Source organism: Clinocottus analis, unplaced genomic scaffold (assembly GCF_023055335.1).
Source record: "Clinocottus analis isolate CAN_PGR_092001 unplaced genomic scaffold, fCliAna1.0.p SCAF_16, whole genome shotgun sequence".
Taxonomy (NCBI): Eukaryota; Metazoa; Chordata; class Actinopteri; order Perciformes; family Cottidae; genus Clinocottus; species Clinocottus analis.
In genome coordinates this window covers 6,080,808-6,104,095 of record NW_027175887.1, presented here as the reverse complement: position 1 = coordinate 6,104,095, position 23,288 = coordinate 6,080,808, and the positions used below count along the sequence as shown (strand labels likewise).

The 23,288-nt window shown below is 42.6% G+C and overlaps 1 protein-coding gene across 3 annotated transcripts; it reads right to left on the bottom strand.

Moving 5' to 3' along the window:
• Positions 1 to 1,044: 1,044 nt before the first annotated feature.
• ppp1r1b (protein phosphatase 1, regulatory (inhibitor) subunit 1B) lies at positions 1,045 to 19,057 on the bottom strand. Of its 3 annotated transcripts, none has more exons than XM_068577974.1 (5): positions 18,650 to 19,057; positions 7,316 to 7,405; positions 6,473 to 6,548; positions 5,046 to 5,180; positions 1,045 to 3,239 (listed from the first exon to the last, which is right to left on the bottom strand). In XM_068577974.1, exons 1-5 carry the CDS (start codon positions 18,761 to 18,763, stop codon positions 3,013 to 3,015), a joined length of 642 nt encoding a protein of 213 aa, XP_068434075.1. In that variant the 5' UTR covers positions 18,764 to 19,057; the 3' UTR covers positions 1,045 to 3,012. The 3 variants fall into 3 exon arrangements, with proteins under 3 accessions (XP_068434075.1, XP_068434076.1, XP_068434078.1); XM_068577975.1 differs by having other exon boundaries at positions 7,322 to 7,405; XM_068577977.1 differs by lacking the exon at positions 5,046 to 5,180 and having other exon boundaries at positions 7,322 to 7,405.
• Positions 19,058 to 23,288: the final 4,231 nt, after the last annotated feature.

Genomic DNA, 23,288 nt, shown 5'->3' with positions numbered 1-23,288 from the left:
AAAAAAAAATCTGTCAATTTAGGATACTTTCTTTTTTTTGCAATTGCTTCAGTTTGGTCACTATTAACTAAATATGTACTGAAAGTGTAAGTATTCCTGCACCAACGTATATTTGACGTATTTATGTACTGCACTTTCCCACTGTGACCACTGGAGGGCAGTCACAAATAGATAAATATACATACACACGTGTACATAACGGTATGCACTGTTTTAAGGGAATATAAATGTTCACAGTACAACTCTAAACATTATTGTCGTTTGAAAGGCAAACTGCCGAAGCAAGTCGGACGTATCAAGACCTCAAAGCAACACGTCAAACATCACAAGACAGGACCGACACTCCGCTATCAAGAAATGCAAGATTTGCCCTGTCTTGTACTTCCGGTTTCGTAAAAAAAACAGAATATGGAATTTTGTTTTAAAAAAAAGAACCTAAAAACAAGTTCTTAGCCGAATGTGTAATATTGTAAATATAATGTTGTATTAAATATCATCTGTTAGCTTAACTATAATCATTGGTCTAATTTGACTTATATTAGTGGTCATTTTGAAACCTTTTGAACAAGTTTTATAGGGGTCGATTTAATTTAGTACTATGCAATAGCGACTATCTATATTGTATGTGCATCAGAATAAAAATATATGAATATTTTTGTGGTAAAACACATATCTAGATTACATATTTAACCTTATAGACGTAACTAATAAATATGAGTTAATCTTCCTTTTTAGAAGGTAAAGTTATTAACTACTGTCTGGTTATTTTGCACTGGAAATGTATGTTTTTACCACTGATTTGACATGAGAATGAAATTAAGTTGAAAACTAAGTGACCAAGTGTGACAAAGTCACGCTACATATCCTTCATATATTTTTGCTAAATGTAAAATGTGAAATAAACAGTTTTTGTTTTTTTTACAGTACGAGGATAGTTATGTCTTAATATACAGCACCAGAACAGTTTCAGTGTGTTTTATAGAGGATGATGTGTGCAGCAGATGTATGAATAACAATTCGTAGTTCCTTACTTTCCGATCAGTTTAAAGGAGAAAAGGAAAAACGTTTTATTTGATATCATATTGTTGCACACTTTAAAACAACTACATTACATTGAGAAACAAGAGAATAGAGAAAAATGAAATAAAGACAGAATAAACAATAGAGTTCATATAGTCGCTTCCAGTCGTCCCACTATTTGGGCAGGTCAGGGGTCAAAGTTTCACACAGTTTTTATGTACAAACTGCAGCACAGATGATACACACAGGCAGGTTTACTCATCCTGTCACAACTGGAAACCTTCTTATACATCAAATCCTGTATCTTTAGTCAAACTGGAAAATTAAATTAATTAGATGCTGACTAAAAGCATTTATCAATTTATGTTGACTCGAAGAAAAGAGAGAGAGAGTGAGCATCTGTGGTAATATAAAAAAACGTCACAATGTTTTAGCAGTGACCATTTTGCTCAAACGTCCGTAACTGTAGACCGTAGACAGTAGAAACATTGACAATGCTCAGCTACTCAAACACTGGACATTAGATTAGAAAAATAGCTCTTACAACAGATCCATGTATACAATTAAAAAGATGAAAATAGAAAAGTGTTAACATACAAAAGGGAATGCATGAGCACGAACAAATCCGAATAAGTCAACAGTGTTGGATTTCAAATCACATTTCTTGATTCCTTAACGTGTTGTCAGTTCACAATGAATCCAGTTCAAATGTGTGATGCATGGAGGCAACAATTGGGTTGTGTATTTCAAACTAATTAGAGGTAGCTTCGCCCTTTAAAGATTTATTTATAAGCATACTGTGGTATGAAATATCACATACAAACACTCACTTGCTCATGGATTTAACACAATGACAGACAAAAAAAGGCTTCCTTAAAGTGATACTCCAAATATGTCTGGTATCTATCTTTTTTAATTATGATTCACCTTAAGAAAATGCAACTAACTGGCAGAATAGAAGCAGATTATGACACAGAAATGGTCTGACAGATCAAGTAATACATGAATTAAAGTTGATTACGTCATCAGATCTCCCTCAAGCAATCAATAGCTGTTATAGGACTTCTGTGTGTGGTAATTTAACACACAACTCAGTGTTAAGAGAGTGAGAAGTAAACAGGCTGATACCAATCAGACACATTGAAAAACCAGTAATACAGGATCACACGCCACAATGTGTCCTGTGACTCTTTAGGTTTTCATTTGAATCCCTCATGAGTGGCAGACTGAGAACTGCTGTAGAGACAAAAATACATTAAAACATATTGAGCGTAACAAACATAACACTTTAAGATTACAATTATAAAGCTTGATTGGTTGGAGTATCACTTTAAATTGTGATCAAACTTCTACCACGAGATGGCAGTGCATGTATATTTAATCTCAACACGGAATATGCTGCAAATCAGAACAGAGACGTTTCTAAATGAAGTGTAGAGAATGTATCGCACACATTTAAAGACCTTCAAGTACTTTAGAAAAGGTTGTATAATGTGTCCGAGAGAGTTGATGTGTGTGCGAGTATGATTATTGTGGAACTATTACCCTCTTTAAAGGAACATGGAGCTCTGTGCAGAAGCATTAAGGTCGAGGGAGGGCGGGTCTGACAGGGTATTCGGTCACGTTGACCTCTTGGCCCCTCCCTCCTCTCGGTCAAACAGAGGGACGTTGGGGCCAAAGAGTCTGTAGATCATTCCTCACCTGCTCATACGACCGACTCCTGACACACAAACTGCCTCTCTGTGCTCTCTTTCATCCCCCTTTACCTTCAACCTTTAGAGGTGAAGTAGCGCAGAGATGTTTGCTCACTGTCATGTTGGATTTCATGGAAGTATCTTCCTCATCCTCACTCGTCTTCACACGTCCACAAAGCAGCACAAACCCATTTGCTCACCTCTTCTGAGTTCTTCCGATTTTAACCACTTGACAAAACACCTTGACTCTACCAAGTTTACCCAACCCAACCTCTCTCTGTCTCTCTCTCCCTATCTCTCAGTTACTCCCCCTCCGGTGCTCCTTTGTTGTTTCTTTGATTCTGTTCCCCTCTTCTTTTTCTTCTTCTTCTTCCTCCTCTTCCTCCTCCTCTTCTTCCTCCTCTTCGTCCTCCTCCTCCGGTGCTGCTTGGATCTGCTTGGCTGTCTCTCTCACGCTGGAAAACCTGACTGACGGCTCAGTGGAAAACCTGACTGACGGCTCAGTGGTCGCCGTCTCTTGGTGATCTGAGGAGACAAAGCACGATGTCAAAGGAAGCAGCAACATCAGACCCAAGTTTGACTTTTGGTAAATCAACACATTAATATCAATATGGAGAGTCTCAGTGAGGTAACTGGTGACAGATGACTGGAGGCAGGAACACTGGTTTTTACTCTTCTGTGATAATAAACAGAATATCTTTGAGTTTGGGACTGCTGGTCGGACACTGATATTATTTTATTGACTAAACGATTCATTGAATAAGGAGAAAATGATTTGCAGATCATTGGTAATGAAAACAATCAATAATTAGCTGAAAACCTAATTAATTGATTTTCTCTCTGTTCAGGAAGATAACGGTTCTACAATATATACAATATTTTTGTTTCTAATCATAACTGTTTTTCTTGTGTTGGTAAGAAAAATATAGATTGATTAAAAATCAATTCAGGAATGAGCTGGACTATGTAAAAATATAAAACAAGTAACATTTCTAAGCTGCAAACCCACTAAGACTGAGAAGGAGACAGTGCGAGCTGATTCTTAAAGTTTATACTTCTCATGAGATTTGAATCTGACTGACAACTAAACAACTTGTTTTTTTCTTTTTACTGATGAACTGTAATCAAAGGACTCGATCAAGGTCCTTCAACATCCTGTTGGTGTGTGTTGTGTTTCAGCAAACACGTTATTGAGAGAAGATTGTTCTCTTGTGATACAAGAGAGATTAAAACAAACTATAATTATGCCGCATAAAACTAAATAAACACGCTGTGTTTATGCATAGACATCGATAGAGATGAAACTCTCACTGATGTTCTGTTGCAGCGTATCAATCTCAGTCAAAAGGTTTTTATACTCTCAGAGTCGAGGCGGCAGAACACAGAAGGAGCGAGGACAGCTGGCTCTGCGGCCCGGTTCGCCCTGTCGGCCTCTGACTGGTCTGTGTTGTGTCCAGGCCTTTAGTCGGCTGCACTGTGCTCTCGGACAGATTGGAGCTTGAGACAGAGCGCTATTTGACACTGAGGATGTCGTCCAACGCACAGAGCGTCATCTGTGCTGCTGCTTGGCCCTCAGAGGATCTTACCTTACCCGAAAACTGCAGAAGTCTTTGAGGAGCACCGCTCGACTAGGAGCTTATAGGGTTTTATATTACATGTGTCATGGCAGCACACCATGTCAGAGCATGCTGTGCCTTTTGCCTCTGCACGGGCCTACTTTACTTTTGTGTTATCAGACGCCTCACGTTCAGTTTTTACATTTTTATAACATACAAACTTGATGGTTTGACTGAGGAATATGTGGTTGTCTCACACACCGTCACAAAGACACCGAAAGAATGAAAAAATAAGTCTGGTGAAGGTTTTCTCAACTGAGAGGCAGAGAGAAAGTAACTTGGGCGGAGTGAAAAAAAGAGAAAGTGTGACTCAGGTTTGTGGTGACACGTTATCTATCCAATGTGTTTTTCTCACTGAGCAGGATTATCATCGAAGGATACTTCACAACTAACCTGCAGCTAAAGCAGTTATATGTGCGCTTTCCTCCTTTTAAAAAATGAATCCTGGATGTGAAGCGTTTGCAGAAACCGCGGTTCAATAAAAACAGCCGACTGGAGGAGGACAAATCTATCTTCAGATACTCTTACACATCAGCATGTGCAGCATAGAGATGATCACTTTCATATTTAGGAAACCAACTTCCCCATCTCTTTTCGTTAGTTCTTTCATTTGGTTGTGTCAAAGTGCGACAGGGTATTTGTTCTTGTGTTGTCCTTGCTGCTTCTGTGTGCAGTGTGGCTGCTGCAGCCGTTGACAGAGAGCCCTCTCTCTCACCAGCAGCGTGGGTGGGAGATGTGTCCTCTCTCTCCTCTCCCCAGTGGTCCCCATCCTCCTCCCCTTCACAGGGGTCTTCCAAAGGGGGGTAGATACCTAGGTTCTGCATATGTGCTTCGGCCATCTTCTGCACAGCTACACACAGGTAAAAACAGCACACACACACCCACACACACACACACACACACACACACAGGGAGACAGCCACACAAACAGACACAGGGATAGAGGGATCTATTGTTTGGGTTTTACCACGCTTCCACACTGTCAGTTTTTATCAAGCCTCACAGTGGTTTTTGAATACATGCCAGACAGAGAGACGCCAATTAAACACGTGCACTGACAGACAGACAGGCATGCAGCAGCATCGACGGTATCCCACACTGATTCTTTTTTCTTTTTTTTTTGAGCCTCCATTGTTTTCTATCCCTTCTCTCACCTTGTTCTCCCATCTGTTTGCTTGCACCCTCGTCTTTCCTCGACTGCCGTGCCCTCCTCAGCGCTCTCGCTCGGCAGTGCTGACTCACACTCTTCTCTCCCCTCTCGTTTGTGATGTTACCTCAACTCCCCCTCTCACTTCCACTGGGTCACCTTGACTTCTCTCCCTCTCACGCACTCGCACTCACTCTCACACACACACACACACACTGATACACAGTGCGGCGCTGAGGGAGGTCACTTATTCTGGTTCACAGTAGGTTATGCAATTAGAAAGTATTCTGAGGTAGCCCTCTCTCTTCCTCTCTCTGCGTAGGAGCGGATGAAGGACAGATTTCTGATGCAGGAACAAGGCTTCCTGGCTCATTATAGCATCACTTCACACGCATCACATACCCATAAATCCCCATTAAATGAAGCTATGCTGATAAGCACTGTAATGCAGATTTTTGCTCCTTAAACGACCACATGCAACAAGCCACAGGCATAGAGTCACAAAAGAAAGTACATGTTTGTGTTCATGAATGTATTTCTATCCTGCCTTTATCTGTGTGTGTGTTCCTGTGTGTGTGTACACGTGCCACAGCTGTATACACAACTGACTGTAATCCAGGATGATCCAGACTTTCCTCGACTCACACTCAGTGTCTCACAGCTGTCACACTCTAATCTCCCTCTTTCTCCCGTTCTCTGTCAGACACAAATATACAGATCCTGTTGTCGAGTGTACAGTAAGAGCAGAAACACACGGAGACCTGCCTACGCGTATCACACATGCACGGGGAATAACATACAGGCTACTAGTGCATATCAATCCATCTGTCACATGCAGTTGTTTTTTTAAATTTTTTTTACAGTTGTACGCTATCATGAAGCATAGAAAGCGAGGAGGAAATCGACTGCAGCGAAGCACGGTAAAACACAAAGCACTCAAACACAAGGATGAAGCACAACACACAACCAGCACCTGTTGTAGCGGCTCACTATACCTTTGAGTGATGGAGGCTGATACACGTTTGGATTGACACGTTTTGGTTTGAGCACTCCGTTCTCTCCTACGACCCACTGCCAACGAAGCCAGAGACACATGCAATGATTCATGTATGAAAACAGAAGTCAACTGAAATGGTTTAAACTTCACAGAAGAGTGCAAGGCATGGCACTTTAATCAATTATACAGCACATTTCATACATAGTTGCATAAAAGATGATGATGTCGACATTAAGAGACATGTTCAAACCCAAAATGCAGAGTTTTTCATTGCTGCACCTTGACATCATGTACAAGCCTTCTTCATTTCACACACTCCCTTCATCTCTAAGGCACAGTCACCATATGCTCGTCAGCCATGCGATGCCGTATGTACACGGTTTGGCAGGACGTCAGTCAGTATTCGCCAGGTTACTTATTGAGATGCAGCCTCGTTAGGAGTTAACATTTCCTTATCACAGGTGTCTTTCAGCCGCATCTGGTGACTTTCCTCAGTAGATAAGACTTCTTATCCATCTGTTTCTTTGTGAAAAATGCACCTTCAGACTCAGGGAATTTTAAATCTTTAAAAGTTTGAAATACGATTTCTTGGGTTTGAACATGACGACACAGCATGAGTTTGTGATGATTGACACACCAGAGGATCCAGAAGTGAAACACTTTACAACATTAGAAAGTAAATATAAGAGCTGATATAATAGAGAAACAGCCTTCTGTTGGTAAGTAATCAAATTATGAACTCTAAGATGAGGTTGGGTGATGTTTTAGTTACCGGGATGGAGTGGAGCTGGACAGATGAGAAAGCACAGATACCTGAGAGAGAAAAGTGTTGTGACTTCACCTTTACCTGATGGGTGGACTGATCATCATCAGGAGATGATTGGTCGGCTACTCTAAACAGTGTGGCAGGCGTTGGCCTCCTGCGTCGGATCTATAAACAAACACACACACACACACACACACACACACACACACACACACACACAACGGCCATTAATAAATGAATAATTCAACTGGAAAACAATGTGTTATTAGCTGTATCAATCAAGTGGAAATCATTGACAGTTCCCACTGGTGATGCGCATGCTGGAGCCTCGCTGACTTCGATACTGATCAGGTCAGAGCACACGGCTCGCTCAGTGGAGCAGAGGAAGACTCATTATGTAACGCTGTGATTGCACACACAGATCCAGTCAAAAGGCATGTCGTGGAGAACAGAGGCTGAATTCATGCTTGTTGCTCAAGTTTCAAATTGTCCAGCATTTCAGAAGTGTTAAAGCTTTTGATACAGGATTGATCTGAAGTGAATGACTTCCTCACACAATGAACAAGTGTGTGTGTGTGTGTGTGTGTGTGTGTGTGTGTGTGTGTGTGTGTGAGACTGAGCTCCATTTACCATCATTTACACCCCCTCCAAACAGAGGGACCATGCAAAAGTGGATTTTGGACTCCAGCAACCAGCCCAGACACTCCCTTCCCCTCACTGTCCAGGCTTCCTCCTAAACACACACTTTTCCCTCGAGGCTCGAGCCAGTTTGCTGTCGGTCCGCGAGCAGACAGCCGGATGGGCTGCAGGTCTACTTCCCCTCCAGAAGAAGTCACTGCGTACTGCACCTCCGGCTGTGCCGCTCCAGCACACCAGCACCGCGCCCTGCCCGTCAGACTGCACGCTGTTTGGCATTTATCTTGGCAACACTTTTGATACTGAGACCTGTTTAAGTCATACTCCAAAACTCTTTTGAGTATTAAACACTCGCTCTCTGTAGAGTTGAAAAGGAATTTAAAAAGCTTATCGCACTAAGACGCTAAACAGGGCTGGCATGAGGACTGGGATTTAAGTTGTTTATTTAGCTGTATTTTGATGGAAAAAACTAATAGTTAACAACTGTTTTGATAATTTATCATTCAAGTCATAGTCTGTTATATGGCATTGTACATTTCACATATTTTAGGGTTAATTTTCTGATTATTTTCTGACATTTTATAGACTAAATGAACCACAGAATAAGATAAATAGTGTACAATAAGATGATCATTGTTAGTTGCCAGCCTTTACAGGTTTGTAGCACTGGTTTGACACAATTCTCTGGATGTGGTGCTATATATATTTATTTATTTATTAGCTGTGAAAACCGCCTCTGTTCACAATAAAGAAGCAAACTGAAAACGCTTTACATGCCACTTTACGAGCAACGGGGTGGCACATCACTTTAATAACAACATTGAACATCCTGAGCAGAATGTGCGAGGCCTCTTTGCTTCCTTCATAAAGAAAGGAGTACATGCAGAAAGTTTTACCCAATTTTCATCAACTCCAAAGGATTAATAGCTGACATCTGTAAAACATATCTTTTGGAAAAACGTAAGATAAAATGATGTGTGCTGAGAGTGAAAGCAGTGCTGCTAAGTGTGCAAGTCAGACAAGCGAGGTATTGAGAAGTGTCCTCTGTGCAGGAAGCCAACCTTGGTCATGCCATGAACCCCTGGCTGCTGTTTACGGCACAGAGTTAAGTAGCCTGGCTCTATTTTGCGTTAAACTGCGCCATACAGAGAGAGTGTGTTTGTGTTCGGTTTCCCTCGAGGTGTGCGTCATTGCAGTGAGGCACATGTTGCCAAAGCAGAGGCTTGCTGGGCCGCACGGTGGAAAGCTGCCGCTTTCAAACACCACAACACAGAGTAATCGAGCGTGGATTTCATCCTTATTTATGACACCAGACACACATTTTAATCTTGTCACGCAACTTCCAGCTGTCCCGTCTCTCCTGGATCTCTGTCTTTCTCTCATTCACCTCTCAGTTCCATCTCACTTGATCCTCTGCTTCCTCTATCCTGTTTACTTCCATATCCATCCTTCATTCCTTGACAGTGGCATTTCCCTCACTTCTCTCCCCCTCTCCTTCCAGCACCAGAATCCTTCCGAACTGAAAGAATGTTATGATCCCTTTGTTTTCTGACTTCCCTGTCCTCTTCTTACCCCAACCGATCCCTCCCGTTCTGTCTGCACTGGCGGGGAGCATCCACAGGGCTCCCCTCCTCTCCCCCTGGCAAGGTGTGGCGGCCTGGGGCTCCATGCGGCTGTGACCCCTGCTGCCTCGGCCTGCCTGACACCTGCTACCAGCCTTGCAGGGAAGCCTGAGGTGTCGCACTCAGAGACTCAAGAGAGAGCAGACACCAGATGTTGCCATGACTAAGCCTATGTCCAGGTCCTGTAGCATTACAGCCGTTAAACTGGGAAAACCACTTTACTGGGCCTCTATAAATGCCTCCCAAAGCATTTAAGTTTCTCCTAACTGGGAATATTTGCTGCTTTTTTTTGTTTGTTTGCTAATTAAATTTCTCGTACCACTGCTTTTTGTCTTTGGGGTGAAAACTATGAACCAAAAGCAAAAAGTCCAATTTCTCATTCTGTCTAAAGTCCATTTCATGACCCATGACAATTAAATCTAGAAAGGTGTCGGTGAAAAGAGAATGTAGAATGAAATCAGGAAAAGATTCAGAACAATATTTCAATGTATTCATTCAAATGGAGATAAATACCAGTTTAAAAAGAGGAGAAACGTGAGATAAATGTAAATTAAAATGCTGTGTGGGATAATTGAGGTGCCTGAGAAGCATAATCTGTAAATCTGATGATCCATTTACCTTAATGCGTGTGCTCACCTCCAGGGTGTGTGTGTGTGTGTGTGTGTGTGTGTGTGTGTGTGTGTGTGTGTCTGTGTGTGTGTGTGTGTGTGTGTGAGGATGCGTCTTCCTAATGTCATCATGTAATCATGCTGCTGGTCTTGTGAAATGCCAAGTCATGGTCTCCGAACCCAGGAAAAATAATTCAGTCCGCTTCCCGGGTAAATTGAACAGGTTGTAATTTAAATGACAATAAAACTCTGAAGTCAATAAACACAAGGTGTTTCTTTCTTTCATGCACACACAACGTGCTGGTGACAGTGATGGTGCTGGCGCCGCACTACAGTATGACTTTGGCAAGGCCAGATGACATGAACACACGTCGTGACCAGTAATTTTCCGGCCTCAAAACCAAGCCCACTCTCCCCAAGTTACGTAATACGTATGTGACTTCCTCATTTACGCCAACACTAGGGCACAGCGTGTGAGATTACTCCCGCTACGCATTATCTTTCACCCCCTCCCTCCTCCACTTCTCTAAACCCCCTGCCCCCAATCCCTCAAACCCCCTCCTCTGCTGCCAGCCATTGTTTTTGTCCCAAGATCAGTGGAGCTGCTGCCGTGGCCTTTCAGCAGCTCCACAGGTGTGCGCCCGCGGGCATCCCTGAGAGGCAGCCGCCCCTCGGCAGGCATCACACAGAGATTTGGTCTCAATGAAAACATTGGCCGATGGATCATACCATAGAAAGGAAATGCATCGGTGTATCTGAAGCCGATGAGTGAACTTGAACTCTGCCAAACTTTGCATCGTGCGACAAACTGAAAGAGGTAGACAGAAACCTTTAGATTCATCGTGGCGTGACTCTTTGGCTGGACTGCTTCTATATGTTTTTTTAATTTAATCCCCTCTTATGAAGTTATTATCAAACAGCAAGCTGTTATATTCCTTCCATTATTGATGTGTTGATGATTTCTTTAAACATATAAAATCATTAGCATGTTTTGAGATGTGCCACATTAATACAAATCTCATTATCTAAGAGTTGTATTTTTTATAAGTCTGTCAAGTGTAAATGGGCGCAAGTAGCCAGGAGGGAGTCCAATATGTACTCCAATACTCAGTGCTGTGTGGGGACACGAGTCATGAACAAATGTTGACTTTGCACATGTGTGTATCTGTGCACAGGAATGTGTGTGTGTGTTGGCTCAGTCTTGCGTAGCAGCCTGGGTGCAGATCTGCTGATGTGGGTCTGTTCCTCAGAGGCCGTCCTCTAAGCTGGTGCTCTCGTGGCCGGGACCTATAAAAAGCAGCAGCAGTAGGACAGCATAAACTAGATTGGCGGGGTCTCTGGGGGGCAGAAAAGAATGGCTCTCAAACTCTGCCCCGCACCAGCGCTAGCACTCGAGCATCTCGAGGGGAGTCAGCTGTGCAGACGGCCTCAACGCAAAGACAACACAGAGAGAAAAACACTTCAGATCTCCGTTCCCGCCCAGCTTAAATCTCTCGTGTCCAACAGCACGGCATTAGATCGGGCCATCCAATTGAGCAGTGTGTGCCAATTCTCGCTGATAAGAGAGGGAGCATCACTCAGATCCATTTGAAGCTTTTCTGAGCCTCCCAGTAGTAACCCAGGTCCGGATGGATAGATATGGATTTGTACAAGATTGATTTGTAGTTATGGCATCTGCCCTCCGGCACATGGCACTACATCACTCAGCAATAAGCACGTGTGTATGTGCATGGCATACAGTACACCAAGAAGAAAATACTCATGAAGTTCAGCCAGAAACAAAGGGGAGGCATGTGGAATATGTTTGTGCAAGGAATGTGGGTCTTGTGTTGAAGTTTGTTTCTGAGAGGTGTAGCTCTAGTTTGTAAGCCGTAATATATTGTGCATGTTTTTCATTGCTGTGGAAGCACATACTTCATTTTTCCTGACAATTTTTTATCACCAACAGTTTTTCCGTCTGAAAACTTCTCCTTACGACCTCATGCGTCTACCGAATGCAAAGTCCCCTCTTTTTCCTCTTGAGACCATCTCTGTCCATCTCTGGCTGAGTGACGCTCTGCTACAGTTGTATTCCCAGTCTCTGCTGGTTTTTTTAGCTGGTTTGACCTCTGAAGAGCAACTCAATTAAACTAAGTCATGCCCCCCCTCCAGCCTTTTAAAAGGAAGAGGCAGAACCCCATGTGGTGCTCTAAGTGCAATCGAGCAATAAGCTCAATAACACAATAAGGTGAAAAATGATCCCTCTCAGTATGAGCCGAGCATATTTTTCTGTTTGTACATTTTTAATACAGATACATATTTGACAAATAAAACACATGCTGTAGGCACATGCTTGTTTTGTCAGTTCAATTACGAATAGTGGAAACATTTGCACCCACCTCACCCACTCAAATCTCTAAACACGTGAATGCATTTTTGTTATTAATGCAAGAGGGTGGCAGTTAATTGGAAATTCAAAAACAAATACAGAGAGAAAGATGTTGCTGCCTGTATGTTATCTGTTTCCTGGGTTTAGCAGATATTTATTTAGATTGAGTTGGTGTGAGACTAAAAGGTAAACAGTTTTTGATGCAAAATATCAGCATGGTTATTCATCATGATCTTGCCTGATCTGGCCGCGGTTTTGTTTGTGAGCATATCCACAATGAAATTATAGGTAGTACATTTTTTTTTCATGTTCTGCTCAAGCAATTGGACACACTGTTGGCCCTTACTGACAAAGCTGGCAGACTAAATGTTTCCATAAGCATAACAAATACACCACTAATGGATCTGATCATAAATATATATATATATATATATATATATATATATATATATATATATATATATATATATATATATATATATATATATATATATATATGACAAACAGCTCTGTCACACACATTTAGACTATACTCAGTTATCACTACCAGACAGTGCTGCCAGGCAGCTTCAACAAGGCTTCACATTCACAGAGTTACGCGCTCTTGTCAAGTTTCAAGCTGTTCCAAACAGGGTCAAGGACGCAGCGACGCAAAGTACAACCACAACTGCAGCTCAATGAGGTTGGATGTTTGTCAAATATGCACAGCGCACTTGTTCCTATTTAAATAAACAGCATCTTTGAATTCCCATAAGTCAGAGAGTCTGCTGCTGCATGTTGCTTCTCAAAATCCTCGTAATACTCGAGCAGTGGTGACCTTTGGCCCTACCACTCCGAATAAACAGATGGGCTGGAAATAGCATCTGGAGGGGCTCTCCAATGACCCTAAAATATTAAATGTAATTATGCCGCACCCACTGGCATAATATCACACTGAGACAACCATCTCCCTTTCCCTCCTCCTCAGTCGCTGTACCCTCAGCCATTGACGTAATTAGCTGCTGGTAGCTTTTTGGTCTGTTGTTCCAGTGACTGTTGGAAACAAGGTCTACCATCACAACACAATGGAGCTGATGTGCTAATGTCTGATGAGTGACAGGAAGCCACCTGCCAGGTTGCAGTGCACACTGGAGCAACACACAGGGCGAGGTGACAACGGGGAAGATGTCAATCAAAGATTTCACAGGCAGAACGCCACCTATAAGAGCCTGCAAACACTGCAGGAGGGTTCTGCTTTTATTGTGCATGCACTCAAATTTAGCGTTGTTGCATTGTACGGCTGACAAAGACCAGTTCCAGGGGTCAACAGGCAGGGACAAAGAAAGGACAGAGTAGCTATAGTTACTCATCTGCAACGTCACATTCACCCACAGGTGACAAATTAAAAAAAGATTATGGTTGCTATGCAGCTCTCATGTCCTTGCTTGGATAAAAAAGCATGAAACTCACCAAGTGTAACATTTCTACGTAACTAAGATTGTAATCAAGACGTGTTAGCATTAATTTATCATCTGATTGCGTTAATTCAAAATATTAGTTGAGTGTGTCGGCACAGCACAGCATGTGTGACTGGACTATTTGTGCATAACATTATTTCGGCTTTAGGCCATCCCCCCCCCCCTCCCATAACACATGGTATGCTCCTGTGTAAGCTCATTAAGTTGCAGGGAGATAAACACCAAAAAAATGTCTCAACCTCCGTGACGAAAATCTGAGATTACAACAGGCGCAGCAGCAATAACATAATGCCATGTCTTCTCTGTGTTGATGAAACAGTGATCGAGACCAATCCCATTTGTTTTGAGTCACGCCTAATTGCTCCCCTCAATATGCTTACATCAGTCTGATCATCCTGTGGCTCTTTGGCGAGAGAAAGGGACTCCGGCTCCTGACATAGAAAGTAAAATGGAGAGGGAGGATGGCAGCTCAAAGGTTGGCAGCTCAAAGGTGCAGTCCGGGGTCCAGATCCTGACATAGTTGCAATGAACATACTGATGTCTGGCAACATTTGGTCACAAGTCAGCTCCTGATCCTGTCCAGCTCCGATTCCCCACCCCCATTTCTCTCCCTGCTGCTGTGCCACTGTTGCATTTCTAATCCGCATCACAGATATGATTGCAGCTGTTGTAGCTAAAGCCAGGGTTAAACATATATAGAGAATAGAGAAAGAAGTATGTGGATGTGCAGTTAGAGATGAATGAATGCACATTAAGGAACTGTATTGCTTTATATCATGACTGCAGACTTGCGATCAACCCGAAAGTGACAAGTGAGTGACTGAGTGGGATAATGACAGCAACTGACAACAGAAGATGTGTTGACTATAACTTGAAAGACTAAGAGGGCTGTGTTGCAGCATTGGAGGCCTTCATCAGGTGCTGGACGGGGCCTCGGCGTGCCTGTGCTGCATTTTCAACTCACTGTGTACAGTGTCAGCAGGCGGCAAATCCCTCCACCCATGCACAATATTTATGCTTTATTAACTGTTTACATACTACACACATTCCTGCACATATACTGTTCAACTAATTAAACCATTGGGACGAAATGATATAGAGAATAAAATGTAAATGATTACATTAAACAAACAGGCTCATGTGCACATGCGCTGCAAAGCTAAAACTGAGTGGAAAAGGAAGATGAAAGGAAACTTTGTGCTAAACTGCTGTCGACAGATACTCAACATGAAAATATGTGAGTCATTAACTAATTAAAACGCCTTGACGGTCAACAACAGTAAGGAACAAACACGTGCAGCCAACCGAGGACAGAGGTCCCTTCATTGTGTCCAAACTGTAATTGCACTCTGTGGTTTCAAGGGAGGCAGTTCCTCTTACTTTCATACGTTTTTTCCTTATTCCTTTCTGCCACTACAAACATCAACAAACTGCTTTGAGCATGCAACTTTGAAAGAAAATAAATCATTAAAATCATCAATTTGACAGACCACGTCATTGGCAAAGTGTGTCACACCTCCGCAGTGACATACCTGTCCTCATATAAGAGAAAGATCACCGTCTTGCTCCGTCCTAGCATGCTTTGGGCCATTCAACGAGACGTTCTCCATGTTGACAGTCCCTCAGACTGCTAATGTTTACCCACAAACACATGCTGCGTCAAAGGTCGCTGTTTGACGTTTAACCCAGAGCCTGAACTGGGGAGGGTTGGAGTTGGGGAGGTGGGTGGTGGTGGTGGTGGGGAGGGGGGGGGCTTAAGGGTTAATATAAATGAATATAGAGATGTTTGCCATTGGGAGGCTTTGGACTGGTCAATTCAAAGGATCAACACAAGCTGACCAGATCAGGCTGAGTTAAGACAGGAGAGAGAAGTCTGCTTGTTGAGTCCACTGGGAGGCAGATTGATGGAAATCAGGGATGCAGCGACTGCACCATGACCCTAATCCCTGTCCATGGAGGATATTACCCCACATCCCCTAAGCAAGTTACTTATCTATGTGTTTTCTACACATTGTTGCAAGCAATCACACCTTAGCTCATGATCTCGCAAAGACTACAAAATGAAAGACACATTTCAAATATTGTAGGTTATAAGAGGAATTCAAGAAGATCACTGGAGGAGAGAACATGTAGATATATTCAGAGATGTCAGGAATGGAGATGGAAACAAGGAAGACATCCCTGAAAAGCTCTGCTCAAGGTGCTCGAGGGCTTGTTAGAAGATCTTTAATTGGGAGTGCTTTCTTATATGGCATGTCAGTGAAGTAAGAAAATTTCACTTCACATCCAAATTGTATTCAAGTCACATCCTGGTTGTCTTGGACAAAGCAGCATTCTGATGTTGGTAGCAATGTGTTCACATTGAAGTCAGTTATCATGAATAACCTGGACATTGTTAATTCTCCATTACCCTACAATAAGGCCTACAGCAGAAGATGCCAGCAACATATATCTCAAAACTTGACTAAATATAACCAAGACAATCTGCACGGTCAAACCGCAATAGGGATTGTTTTTATTGTTTATGGTAGAATATATTCCTTCTGAGAAATAAACATGTGAGAATTGCTCGATAAATATATCTTACACCTTTGAGCTGCTGCTTTCTCCCACAATGTGCAATATTTCACTGAGTGGGAGGTATGGAATCGTCTCTCACATTAACACCCAACCTCTCAAAGTGCATTCACACACACATATACACAAACATGTAACAGTATTGATGTAAACAACCTGTCAGACAGACAGAGCTGTCCATTAAGTTGACCTTTCAGATGCAAACTGAGGGGGAGCTTCGGGAAACATACTTGTGGAGCCTGTCTCCTAGTAACAAAGCCCTGGGAGTTTAGTGAGTAGAGGTTTTGGGGGTTTATATACCGTCAGAAAGAACAGTAAGGAGTCACAGGTTGTGTAATAAGTTTGGAAGAATGGTATAGTCATTGCAACTCATTAGAGAAGACGGACTTGTGGGCGATTGTAATTGCTTTGGGAGGGGAAGGGAATTAATGGGGTGTCGTTGCCGTACTCGTGCCCACCCACATGTCCCTGGAGACCTCCGTCAGCTCTGGGTAGATGCTATCTGCTTTTAAAGCACGCATAAACACGCCCTACGGTTTCCTGCATTCCCATTGGGCGCATTTGTTGTTTTGTTTTGACAATCAACATTCATCCACCTGCAGACACAAACAAACTCCAAATAAAGCATCACCATAGATGAATATACTAGTGTCCCGAACAGAAGTACCAAGCTGACACAGCACACACACACACACACACACACACACACGCACACACACACTTGAAGGTAAAGGCCAGGGTCGGCCTGCTGGAGGAGAGCCAGTCAACAAGTCTATATATAGCCGATCACTGTTTGACCATAAGGTGATTGAGCAATAAGGTCCCGAAAACAGACGGGAGTGAGATCTTTTTTTTTTTTAAATATATGAAGCTCACATATGGTACATTGATATCCTGTGGTTTCTTGGAAGCAATGATACGAATCTGATCGTGATGGCAGGGCATGAGAAATAGAGAAAATAAGAGGGGGAGGAGGAGAGCAAGTGTTTATGTGTAAATGTGAGTGGAAGTCTTGTGAAGTGTTGCAACACATTTCCAAGTCATTTAGTCTATTATGCAGTATTACTTGTTTTGCGGCTAATTTTCCTAAAAGCTGCAGCAAGAAAGTCACACTTGATTGAAAAAAAGAATGGAAACAAGATTTGCTTTGGAAAAGTGCAATTGCATACTTTTTTTGCAAACAAAATTTGAATATATGGTGATCAGTCAGGAGAAGGGTGGCAGCCCACTTGAGTTCATCAAAAGCCACTTTATCCAACGCAAGCTGTGAAACCGGGACAGTTACTGGGGGATCTGACCTCTGACAGGTGAACCCTGACATGAGGTTGTGTGTCTTTCTCTCTCTGCTTTACTTCATATAACCGCGCACACCTCTCTTACTTTCCTCCCCGAGCTCTCCGGAGGAATAAGCCATTGGCCTCGATCTACCTCGGCACCAAACAGTTACGGCTTTGGCCCACTTTCCCCTCTAAAATAAGAGCCACCAGCACAAATGAGCAGAAACATTTTGCAAAATGATACAGGCCATGCTGAATCAATCATGAGACATTTTAGCAACAAAGTAAGACAGAAGCATTCATTGTACTGACAAATCCACAGATGACAGAGGTTACTAACATGCAGAGAGAGGGAGGGCAGCCAAATACAAAAAAAGTAATTATTAACACTGGCAACCAAATGTCAAGGACTTGATGTTGCTGTTCTGTTACAACAGAGCTTCATATGCAAGATGATGACTTGTGCTTCAATGTCACATTTTAAACAGGTCAAGATGAGACAGCAAAGCACTAATCTCATGAGGAAACCACGAGGGAAATGTCATCATCATTTCTCAACCATGTGGCAGACGGACATGGCAAACCTGCATGAGCAACTTCAGAAACACAACGGAGCAGCGAGAAGGGTTATGCAGAGTGGTGGAGATATCTCAAAGGGGAGAAATGTGGCCAGTACCGGCTCAGCACTGCTCAGTTTCACTTAGAAATACTACCCCTCTCTTTGAATGGCGATGGGTGGAAGGCAGAGGGGACATTAGACACATGTTAAACCCTTTAAATTGAACTGAAACACAAAAACAATTCAAAGCTAAAACAGAATCCTCAGTCCTGGGTCAAACACCAAACTGTCCGCCGACTGCTCACCATCTCCACTTGCCGAGGGTCCAGATTGGTGGGCACAGAGGCCGGCACAGCAAAATGGATCTTCTTCCTCTCCTTGGCCTCCCCATCGACATCGGTCGAAACAGAGGGCTCCATGGTTCTGGACTCTGGGTGTCTGACTCCCAGTGGAGGAGAGGAGGGGTCGTGCTGAAGATCACTATAACCTCCCTGGAGGATCCTCCCACTGCTGGGTAGCCCCACTCCTGAAGACTTGTCTCCGCTCTCCTGCCTCACTCTTTTACACCCTGACGTCCTCCTTCTCTTAGAAAAACACTAAATTGAACACAATCTCTCTTTTTCACCTCCTGTCCTCTATACCCCTCCTGCTCTCCCTCTTTCTCCTCTTCTTTACAACCTGTGCAGCTGAAGTGAATGAAGCACGTCCTCAGATGTGGCTTTGGGGGAGAGAAGTGGGTGGGGAGGGGGTGAATGGGAGGGGCTAAGTTTCAAAGAAGGAGGAGATATCATGAGAGGGGATGGGCCAGAGCAAATAGGGGAGGAGAGGAAAGAGGATCTAACAGGATGGTGGAGGGGAAGCGGCTGTATTTTTTTCTAACTATCTAAGCTGAGGTTGATTTGTAATCAGAAAAAAAATAATCTCATCACATCAGCTGAGCCTCTTTTGGCCTCTATTTGTGAATGAGAGATTTGTGCTGAGCTAGGGAGGGAGCAGGGAGTGCAAGGAGGGATAAACAAGAAGAGGGATGTGTGGAGTGCACGGGGGAATGACCCAACGACAGCGACGAGCACGAGATTTATTAGACTGGGTGCAGTTATAAATTATGTTATTACAGATGATTTTCAATGTAACAGTGAAATGCTGGGGCTGTCAATTTGTCTTCCATCATGTAGAGAAGCATCAATAACTGAGACAACACCGCAATTGTTTTGTTTTTTTTACCTGAAAACAGCTGTTTTGATCTAATGAGAGATTTAATAATAATAAAACAACCGAGGAAATAGGACATTAAGACCTTTGGATGGAACAATACCGACAGACAATGATGGATGTAGAGAGGAAAGGGAAAGAGAGAGCAGACTGTGGAAGGCAACGTAAAGGGTATGGAGAGAGAAGGGCATGTTCCTGTGCTATTATCAGGGCCTTGCTGTTATTTCACTTGCATGGCAGAGGGATTTGGACAGTGAGGAGCGGTGGATTTGGCCTCGGGGCAGAGTTGAGCTTTGGCATGGGCTGGAAGGAAGGAGATAGCTGGAGTGGTGGAGGAGGAGAAGAGAGGTGGCTGGAGGGGCTTAGTGGGCAGAACAGAGAGGAAGGTCAAGGCGGATATGGTGCCCTGGGAGTGTAACCGGTGGTTATGGAGTCCAGAAACAGATTCAGACAACTGAGTGTTTATCCCGCCGGTTACAGCAAGCCGAACATGCCAGCATGTTATTTATTCACTGTTTACGTGCGGGGAAGGACAGGAGGATGTAGGTTTTGAATCGTAAAGGGCTTGTCTGTGAGTTTCACTGCTACAAAGTCACTCCTCTGCATGCTTGCAGGTGGCAACTCATTATTGCTTAATGAAAGGTTGTAGCTTATGACAAGCTAGACAAATTACACACTGTGTAAGTAGCTGCTGAATGTACTTCAAGAAATTAAACCTTTTACAGTCACCTGCTGCTGCTGGACTTTTTTTTTTTTTTTTTGCCAGAGTGGTTGCATAACTTCAGCTATAATTGTGCAACAAACCATGAGGAATGTGTAATAGGCTCTGTTCACCAGCTCACTACAAGTCAAGCATTCATTGAAACAAGTGATTGAGTCATTTTCCAATAATTGATTAATAAATTGTTTACTTTATTTTTGTTTTATTGAAATGTCTGGCCAGAAAGGATGATAATAGCAAGCTATTACAAACACATGCAGGAGCACCACAGTGCTGTTGTTGTCCATTTGAACTAATTATATATATATGTGTATATAGATATATATATATACACATATATACATAGGACTGAATCTGATCTGTGTAAATATGCTGAACACTTTAAGTTTGCTTGAAGGCACCCCACTGAGATATAAACATCATGGGAGTCAGCTGGTCAGCTGGTCAGGTCAGCTCTGTGGTCATTCATGCCAGCGAGACAGAAGGCTGAATATCAGGAGAGATCCCTTCCTCTCTTTTCTCTCTTTTGCTGAGAACCTGCAAGTGGAATTTACAGCCATGGTATTAAAAAACATTAAGAACTGACTAAAAAAACAGGAATATTGGCAGCAATTGCAAAGAAATCCGATTTAGGCTGTGACTGCAAATATGTTATGTACTAGTCAAAAACTAAACCCACATCCCTGATGGGTCTGGTCAGAAGTGCTCTGTTGCTCCTAATCACTGCAAAGTCACAATGTTCTCGGGTGCACATAATTGCAGGAAGGCTATATGTTAAACATGGTATACAACTTGTGTTTAGTCACTCTTTAAAGGAATCTTTTGTGACATCTCTTTTCCTGCTGAATAACTTTTTCAAATATAGAAAAAAGATCATTATTGGCATGCGCTGAGTTTATGGGTCCTGTGCTGTTTCAGGCTCAAAACATTTCTGTATTTCTAAACTAAGTTACTGCTCTATTCTGTATTGAATGAGTTTGCTGTGCAACCCAAATGACTAAACCAGGGAGAACAAGCCAACACAAATCTGGAAAGAACAAGAAAATTGTCAAACACAGACTAAACAAGCAAGTGCAAGTCTGGCACAGGAGGACCAGCTTTGATCTGAGACTCCAATATAGGATGAAGCGTATAATCTCTGAAATAATCACAATTCTCTGGCAAAATAAAATGTGTCTCTCAGCCTTGGTTTGTGGATTTATTGAAGAAAGTAGCTGCAAATAAATACAAAGATGTTTATCTCAAAAAAGGAGAAATCAATTAAGAATATGATTACAAAAAAAGAAAATGAGGACAAAAAGAGCTTGCCTTAAACACTTTTGTTTGCAGATAAGAAAATACTTAAACCGGTTGATGCCCATGTGGGGACATCACAATACATACATCATAATACATACAGTTTGGATTAGAGCACCACAAAATCAGATTTTATTTAATTTTTTATTCAGTCGACCCTCTTCTTGTTGGGTTCTTGGACAAATCCAACAATATCCTGGTGGCTCTGCCCTCTCAGCTCATCACAGAGCTCCAAGAGCAGTTGGGGTTAGGTTGGATTAACATGTGACGCTGTTGGGCTTTGTGTTGAACGTAATATCAAAGCAATATGAAAATATAAAGTATTGCACCACAAAGCGGCAGAAGCCTCCCCCTCTGCTGTATGGACTACAAAAGAGACACACTGTCAGGTAAGCTTGTAAATCTATGAACACGAGAGTGTCGGAGCAGCCAAGCATTTGAAATTCCTCAGGCCGTCTGTCATTTTAATAAAATTACTCCACATTGCTGTCACATTGACAAGTTGAACAAATTGCTCTAATTGGAAACCAAAATGGATATTCCTCGTGAACTCATTTGTGCCTAAATGGATTAACAAAGAAAATCACCTCAAAGAAACCACTTTCATGTTCTGTGTTTACCTGAGCTGATCTTAATACTTCCAATGTCCTGAAGCTGCCACTTTATATTCATTTGTTAATGTTTGATCTGGTGTTTGTTTTTGTTATGTAACCAGCGCTAGCCTCGCCACAATGTTTGAATTCCTCTGGGAGAGCCGGTATTTGTTTGTTCCTCTAATTAAGCCTGATATGTCACTTACTCTATGTTGTGTTTTCAGATGTTGGTTAAACCCATCTATATATTGCCAAGCCCACATGTTTTCTATTTTTATTCTGCTTCCTGGTGTTTATACATTTTGTGACGGGCATGCCATTAAATCACTGTGCTGGCAGAGCCAGAGGAAAAACCTCAGAAGGATGGATCACACTTGCAGCCTGAGAACTCCAAGCGCGATGATAACTCCAGCAGCAAGCAAGGACATGCTGTACAAAATGTGTGCCACACACACACACACACACACACACACACACACACACACACCACACTGGAGACACTCCAAACCAGCTCCAAAGACAGATTAGGAAAAAGTGTGTAATTCTATCCACTCCTAAACGCGGCATCTTCTAACAAAAGCCTCCCTGTTATGAAACTGATTCACAGGCCTTTCAGACGCCCTCTGATACCTGACCTGCCATGAAGACCAAATGCATTATGGGTATGCATTATGAATGTGTTATAGCAAAAAAAGAGAGAGAGAGAAGAAGAAAAAGGAACAAGCAGCAGAAATAACGGATACGGATAATAATATAGCAAACATTGTTACTCAGGTCTACTCCCAGTGCCCTCGGTTTCATGCTATCTAATTCTCTTTACCTGCTAGGTGCTTCAGCAGTAATAAGCTGATACATTCACAGGGGATTTAAGGGGACAAACAACACTGTAAAAAGTGGAATATTCAATTAATCAGGATCACAGGGTGGCTTTGTACCATAGCAGGTGTCCTGGTAATTCTGTTGTGGGGCAAAGAGAGACACTGTCTGTCATTCAACACTCGGCTCCTCACTCACCCGCCTCAATCCAGTTATATAACATACCATATCACAATAAACACTGCTCACATGAATAGCCACAGTCATATACACCTGCACTGCTGGGCAGTTTCAATACCAGCTTGT

Excerpts from the sequence above, each read along its gene's own strand:
- ppp1r1b (XM_068577974.1), bottom strand. The coding sequence starts at position 18,763 with ATGGAGCCCTCTGTTTCGACCGATGTCGATGGGGAGGCCAAGGAGAGG. Across the intron at positions 7,406-18,649 it reads ACCCTCGGCAAGTGGAGATG|ATCCGACGCAGGAGGCCAAC; the intron begins GTGAGCAGTCGG and ends GTTTGTTTATAG. Across the intron at positions 3,240-5,045 it reads ATCTCCCACCCACGCTGCTG|ATCACCAAGAGACGGCGACC; the intron begins GTGAGAGAGAGG and ends TTGTCTCCTCAG.